This window comes from Camelus bactrianus, chromosome 10 (assembly GCF_048773025.1).
Source record: "Camelus bactrianus isolate YW-2024 breed Bactrian camel chromosome 10, ASM4877302v1, whole genome shotgun sequence".
Classification (NCBI taxonomy): Eukaryota; Metazoa; Chordata; class Mammalia; order Artiodactyla; family Camelidae; genus Camelus; species Camelus bactrianus.
The window spans coordinates 45,491,255-45,498,995 of NC_133548.1; the positions used below are offsets into that span (position 1 = coordinate 45,491,255).

General features: G+C 36.0%; 1 protein-coding gene across 1 annotated transcript; it reads left to right on the plus strand.

Moving 5' to 3' along the window:
- The first annotated feature begins 5,457 nt into the window (after positions 1–5,457).
- LOC105061857 (olfactory receptor 52Z1P-like) lies at positions 5,458–6,408 on the plus strand. Its single transcript, XM_010945991.3, has one exon. It carries the CDS (start codon positions 5,458–5,460, stop codon positions 6,406–6,408), a length of 951 nt encoding a protein of 316 aa, XP_010944293.3.
- Positions 6,409–7,741: the final 1,333 nt, after the last annotated feature.

Here is a 7,741-nt window from a genome sequence, read left to right on the forward strand (position 1 = left end):
AGCTATTCTTCAATGCGGCAGAACAAATTACTTTGAGAAAAGTTCAAGGCTTCAGAGATCCTGCTCTCAATCACTGAGAAATTCTACATCCTACTAATGAAAATAAGTAGTTCTGCTCTTTTTTCTGATACCAACTTCCAGCTGTGTTATCTCAAGAACAAGGAGAAAACAGGAATCCAATTATGTCTAATTAGCTGTCCAACACAAGGACTATCTGGGATGCCTTCCTAATCCTTCCCTATTTAGGTTTTATAGTAAAATGAAGGCTTCATGGACATTCTCTCTCTCACTTTTTGGCTGAGGAACTAGCATTCAGGACTCTATCTTGCCTGTAAAACAGCTATCCAGGGACAGTTTTGATAATCTTAATTGTTAAAGCAGATTTAGAGCTAAAATCCCAACCAGTTTAACATCCTCAATGTACAGGAAAGAAAGCTTAGGCTCAAGAAATTTCTTTGTTTTTCTCTCTCTTTTTTAATTGAAGTATAGTCAATTGACAATGTTGTGTTAGTCTCTAGTGTACAGCATGGTGATTCAGTTATATACATGTACGCACACACGCATATATACATATATACTTTTTCATTATCGGTTACTACAAGATATTGAATATAATTCCCCGAGCTATACAGTAGGACCTCATTGTTTATCTATTTTATATATAGTAGTTAGCATCTGCAAATGCCAAACTCCTAATTTTCCCTTCCCTCCTTTCCCCACTGGCAGCCATAAGTTTGCCCTCTATGTCTATGAGTCGGTTTCTGTTTTGTAAATAAGTTCATTTGTGTCTTTTTTTTAAGATTCCATATATAAGTGATATCACATGGTATTTGTCTTTCTCCTTCTGGCCTACCTCACTTAGTATGATAATTTCTAGAAATTTCTACCACTATCTCAGAGAGCCACATTCTCTTATCCATCTTCTTGAAATCCACAGAGCTTTGACACCTGAAGCTTTTGGCTGCACAACCTGATCTAAAGCAATGGCAAAATCTAAGATGAACTGATGTGAGGATATTTATCACCTTTATTTATCCTGCATAGTTAAATATTCATATGCTCTTTGAAATAACATCAATCTATTTGATTATGAAGATGTCATCAAGGCCCCAATGATATTGTTATCTAATATAAAGAGTTTGACCGTGTAACTTTTCTAAAATCTGGAAAATTCTTTTCCTAAAACATGTGGCTCCAGGATTTCAGATAATGGACTATACACATCTGTAAGAGAAAGTGCATTGAAGGTCCGGATAATGGTGAATTCACCTCTGCAGGGTATTACTGGAGATGGGTTTTAAACTAGTAACAGTTCACTACCCTCTTGTGTTTTATATATATCTTAAATTACTATCTGCTAAAACTTTTTTTTAATCAAAGGAGGAAAGTATGACTATTTCAAGGAGAAAATATGTATCTGAAATCATAATTTACCCAAATCTTTTGATTAAAAAAATGCATGGCCCTTCAAGTAAATGAGGAAGCTAGAGCTGTAGAGTTTCAAAATTTGAAAATATCAGAGTAAGTTATTAGTAGAGTCTACAGCCTCCAACTACGGATCCTATTCTTTGTTTTCTAGTCACCACCATACACTTAGATACAGACGCCAGTTCTTCTATTGTCACCTAATTTGTCACTGTTCTTCCTCAATCTCTTTTCTTTTAATACACTTTGGTCCCCTAAATTTGTTGTCCAAGGACAAGTGGAGAGAAAAGTACTGTTCCTTTTTTATATCCAAAAGTGCAAGGAGGAACTATACAATTAGCCATCATTTATGTTTTCAAGAACTTTGGATGGAAAATATTTGAAATGAAGGGAACATTTGTCTCTTTCCAAATAGTACTCATACCTGTGTAATAAGATACAACTTCTCTCAGCCAGCGAGCATAAAACATCTAAGTAACTGATTGGGGGATTGGGGCACTTGCTTAGCACTAATCATCCAATCGTGGTCAGTTGATGGTCAGTCATTATATTTACAGGGAAGTCCCACTAATACAGATTAAAAAGATTTCCAGGATGTTCTTGCCAAATATCAGCAAACCAGGGATATCTCGAAAGCCCCACTTGAAAGAAGTTTATTTAAAACATCTTCCTCCACAAATATCTTTCAAGTACATGGAGTCAGTTTTGAATTCCATTATTGTAAAGGAATTTATCTTTATCTCTTCTTTCCTCCATCTGGATCTGGATCCCTCATTAAAGTGTCCTTCAAAGAATGAAAGGGATCTTTACAGTAGCTTATGGTATTTCTGGATCCCTGTGGTGCTGACTAATTCTAATCTGTAAACAATGGAAGAGAGGGAAAGCCAAGGAGACTTAAAATTTCAAGGTAACTAAGATGAGAGCATCAGTTTCAGATGCCTTCTAAGTATGGTACAGTTCTTCTTCTATATGTGGCACTGGCAACTTGAATTTGCAGATGCCTCTATGGAGACATGTTATCATGCAGCAGCACGGGCCTCTGACATGAAAAGGAAACTTGGATATTTATCTGAAAGTATGTGTTAACTAGGGTGTCCAGGAGTGCTAGCCAGAGGAAAAACTACGCAAATTGTAAGGGAGGAGAAAATAGGAGTGTTTCTCCCTAAGGACCATGTACCAGAACCAGCCCCAGGTGATCTCTTTACACAAAAGGAGTGAAATTCAATCCTCAGGGTCTGAATATCTTGGGTCTGAGTGATGCCTAGGAGATATAAATAGATAGTTCCAGATTTCCTGTTTGTATTTGGGGCATCTCTTTGTTTCCATTTTTTAATTTACTCAACTAGTTAAACATCTTCAGGATTCTAGACAATATAGGTAAGTAAACTGAGTAATGCTCAGTGAAAACATATAGAAAAGGACACCAGAAAAACAGTCAGGAAACCGCAGGAGATGCTCATTCTTCCTAGAACTTAACCATTTTGCATTTCCTTCAACCCTGACCTATGAAGTATTGGACATGGATTTTACTGGATGTGACCTACAATTGTAGAATCTCTGTGCTCTTCTATTAAATTAATCCTCTGCAAAGAGCATAAGTAATTCTTTTCTTTTAGAATGTGTTTATGCTATAGTCATTTTTCTTTTGATGTGAAGATCTGAATGTTGTGCTTAGACATGTCAAACTTAAACGTATATTCCAGTAGTTAAAAACAAGACTCAGTAGTTAAGCAAGTTTAGTAAAGATAATGTGTATATGTACATATACACAAATATATGCATTAATTTTTCTGTAAATGTCCTCATTTCATCTGTTGTTGGGCTAGAAGTATAACTGATTTGTGATAAACCATCCTACAATACTAACTTCAGAATTGCTTGTAGATTTAATTGATGTTTATTTGGAAGTATTTTATAAATGAAAACCAAACTTCAAATTAAGTAACTTTTTAATAACCATGTAGTCAGAATAAGACTTAACCAGTATTTAAATCTAATTCCAGATGGCCCTAAAACCACGCTGTTTCTACTAACCACATGCTGCCTGTGTGCATATATTCATGATTCAGTCAGACTATGCCATCAGTAATATTACAGAATAATGCTACAAGGCATTCCAGTCCTACAAATTACGTAACCGTAGGTGATAAGGCTACAGTTAAAACAGAACCAAATAAAATGAAACAGATCATTAGTGTCCCAAAAGATCATCAGTACAATTAAAACAAAACCTGCATATATATGTGTATATGTATGACTGAAACACTATGTTGTACACCAGAAATTGACATATTGTAAACTGACTATACTTCAGTTTAAAAAACCAACCAAACAGCAAAAAAGAAAACCTGCAAATTTTGTTCCCCTTCCTTCCTTCCCATCTTCATTTCTATGTTTCTATTGCTTAGACTCTTCTCTTCCCCACCCCTAATGTCCTAACGAAGCCCGCCTCACTATAAGCCCCCTCCTCATGACTACACTTCACTCACATATGTGGTTCTGGCAAAGATCTGTGCCAGGTATGCTCCAAAATTAATCTTTCCTCTCACTCTCTGAAACCTAAAAATCCCATTTAAAAGAAATTTCAAACAATTAATTTATATGTTAAGTGGTTAAAACAATTGGTTTATACATTGAAAGTGGATCCAAAGGCTTAAGCATCTCAACATTTTATTATAGTATTTTGAAAGAATCACAAACCAATTAAGGAAAGGCTTAATGGGCTATTTGAGTACTATATGGTCTAAACTGTAACTCCCAAAAAGGTGTTCTTAACATTTCAGTCATATAAAAGGAGGGAATAGGATAATGAATACTTCATAAAAAATAAAAGTAAATGGAATAAAAGTGTACTGTACAATGATTAGCATCCTGAACTGCAGCAGAGTCAAGGGGTGAAGAGACAATTGTTTCTAAAGGCCCAGATACCATCTCAAAAAATAAGAAACTTAACTAGATTTATTTGAGAATAGGGACTGGGGGAGGAAGGGAGCCACTTGTCATTCACTTATTTTATATCTATGTCTCTTGCTATACTTGCTATATATTTTTTATTTGTGTACACACACACACACACACACACACACACACACACACAGCCTAATCCTAATGTTATATCTTCTAGCCTGCTTTTTCACCCAGCATCCTCTTTGCTTCTATCCACATTCATTTGGAACTAAAGAAGAATTGTAATCAATAAATAATCATCCCTCTCTTTTCTGAAGAACTATGGATGCCTGATTTATAATGTGAAAACATTTATTTATTTATTTTTTTGCTGCTGTGGTGATACCTTGAAATATAAAGTATACAGCCTAATTTTCAATCAGTGATTGAAGTAGGATAGAATATTTTTCACTTCGCCATATGCTTGGCATATCCATTTAAGAACCCAGCTCAGTTTGGCATTGCACATGGTTTAGGTTTTTCATGCTCATTCTACAACTTTAAGGAATGTATTGCTGAACAGACAGGGATTGATTTAATTCACCTGTGTATCTTCAATGCCCAGCATGGGACATTTGTCTATTTTACACTGAGATATGATCAATGAAAAATCTGATGGCATAGTTTTGTACCTAGTTTTTTTTTTATAGGCAGTGTTGAATGATAGTCAAGATCAGAGCTTTCAAGTTTATCCTATCTGATGTTGAATCCCATGGGAACTAGGGCAAGAGGCTAAAAGTCTGGAAATTAATTTTTTTCTATAGGGATAAGAACAGTATCCATGTCATGGGATATTGTAAAGGTCTTCTCAATGGGCTACTGTGAGGATTTCACAAGTTAATACATGTAAAGCACTATGACACATATTACACACTTATTAAATGCTATTATTTTTCAAGATACAAGATTTAATCCTTCCTTGGAAAGAGTCAGAGTTCAATTTTAGGTTAATCTATCTCACTGTCCTTTCAGAGAAAACATATTGGGAAAAAAAATCGGACCTGACGTCATTCAGCCTAAGGCAAATCCTCAGTCATCCCTCTGGTCTTTCATTAAAAGCCCCAGGTTTGGAGTAAGTGGCCACAGATGGCCTTTCACAATTACACCAGTCCTCAGGATATGTCGTATGTCCTGATTGGAATCCCAGGACTACAAGATTTGCACACCTGGATCTCCATCCCTATCTGTTTCATGTACATTGTGGCTCTTGTAGGTAACATCTTCTTGATCTTCCTGATCGTGACCGAGCGGAGTCTCCAGGAGCCCATGTATCTCCTCCTTTCCATGCTGGCCTTGGCAGATGTCCTGCTCTCCACAGCCACAGCCCCCAAGATGCTGGCCATCTTCTGGTTCCATTCCATGGGTATATCCTTTGGTAGCTGCGTATCCCAGATGTTCTTCATACACTTTATCTTTGTGGCAGAATCTGCCATTCTCCTGGCCATGGCATTTGACCGCTACGTGGCCATCTGTTACCCACTGAGATACACTGCAATCTTAACCTCCTCAGTCATTGGGAAGATTGTCATAGCTGCTGTGGTTAGAAGCTTTATCATATGTTTTCCATTCATCTTCCTGGTACATCGACTTATCTATTGTGGGAGAAACATCATTCCCCATTCCTACTGTGAGCACATGGGCATTGCCAGATTGGCATGTGATGATATCAATGTCAACATCATTTATGGCCTGACGGTGGCCCTACTGTCTACAGGAATGGATATAGTGTTCATCATTACATCCTACACAATGATCCTTTGCACAGTGTTTCAGATACCTTCCTGGACTGCCAGATTCAAGGCCCTTAACACATGTAGTTCCCACATCTGTGTCATACTTATATTCTATGCCCCAGCATTCTTTTCATTTTTTGCCCATCGCTTTGGGGATAAAACTATCCCTCATCACATCCACATCCTAGTAGCCAACCTCTATGTGGTGGTGCCCCCTATGCTCAACCCCATTATTTATGGGGTGAAGACCAAACAGATCCAAGACCAAGTGGTTTTGTTTTTCTCTCCCATTAACACATGCTAAAATGAAGAATAATGCTAAATATTGGGTATTTTGAATAACACACACACACACACACACACACACACACATACACACTATTTAAAAGTCTGTTTCAATGAGGCATAGGAATAAATGAAATTCATGAAAACTCTCAAACACACTTAAAGGGATAGAATCTGCCAGAAATGCCAAAAGCCTATACATTTTCCTAAGGCACTTAAAGATTTTGAAAAACTATTTTATTTTATTTTTAATTTTTAACACCTTTATTGTGGTATGGTTCTTATACAGTAAACTGTACATATTTCAGATGTATAATTTAATGAATTTTGATAGATGTATACACTAAATTGTCAATTCTCCTAGACATAATGTTATGCATTTTAACTTATTATAAAGGATAAATAAAGATAACTGAGAAAAATATTTTAGGATTTAACCCAGATGGACATCTCCTGTGTAGAGCAGAGAAATGGGAGTGATGGGTCACTGAGCTTTCTTATAGACAGTTGAAATTCTGCTGAAATACTAAACACTCCTACGGCAATCAGCAAATACTTGGACCAATGGCATGAAGCCACTAAATTATAACTCTTTTTGTCTGCATTTATTTCTTAAGTTAAAATGTGAGCTGTGAAATCAGATATTTTCTGATTCACTGATACCTCATAAAGTCTACTGTATAAAATAAGCACATAGTATATATTTATTGAGTTAATTTTCCTACACATTGAGGATTTTAGGCCCAAATCATCAATGGAGACTTCATAGAGGGACTAAAGGACTGAAAAGTTCTATACTCAAGCCAAAAAAATTAAAGGCAAAGAAGATTAAATAGACTATTATGCAGAATCTTATATAAAAAATTCTCTAAACACCCCAAGTGTAATTATCTATAAGCTGTCTCCAGTCTGTACCTTAATTCCTTCACTTCAAGAAAATATTTTTATAATCTCTCCTTTTTCAAGGTCTAGTACATCATGAGAATGTGATATTTGACATTATTTGCACTTAAAGAAAAACCAAAAGAATAAACATTGAGTCATTCTCTTGAACATTCCAGATTAGTTTTTTCCCTTCCTTTTCAATTTTTTGGAATCATTTGAGGCGAGGCATTAACTCTCAACTGTTTGATAGAATTCACCTGTGAAGCCATCTGGTCCTGTACTTTTGTTTGTTGAGAGTGTTTTTGCTTGTTTGTTTTTGTTTTTATTTCTGATTCAATTTAATAACTGGAAATTAGTCTGTCCCAGAGTGTTTACCAGAGGCAAGAGGTGGGAGGAGGGGAATTGGATAAAGGTAGTCAAAAGTTACAAACTTCCAGTTATAAGATAAATAAGTACTAGTGATGTAA

What these genes read in the sequence shown, in the direction of transcription:
- LOC105061857 (XM_010945991.3), top strand. Translation starts at nt 5,458, where the DNA reads ATGGCCTTTCACAATTACACCAGTCCTCAGGATATGTCGTATGTCCTG.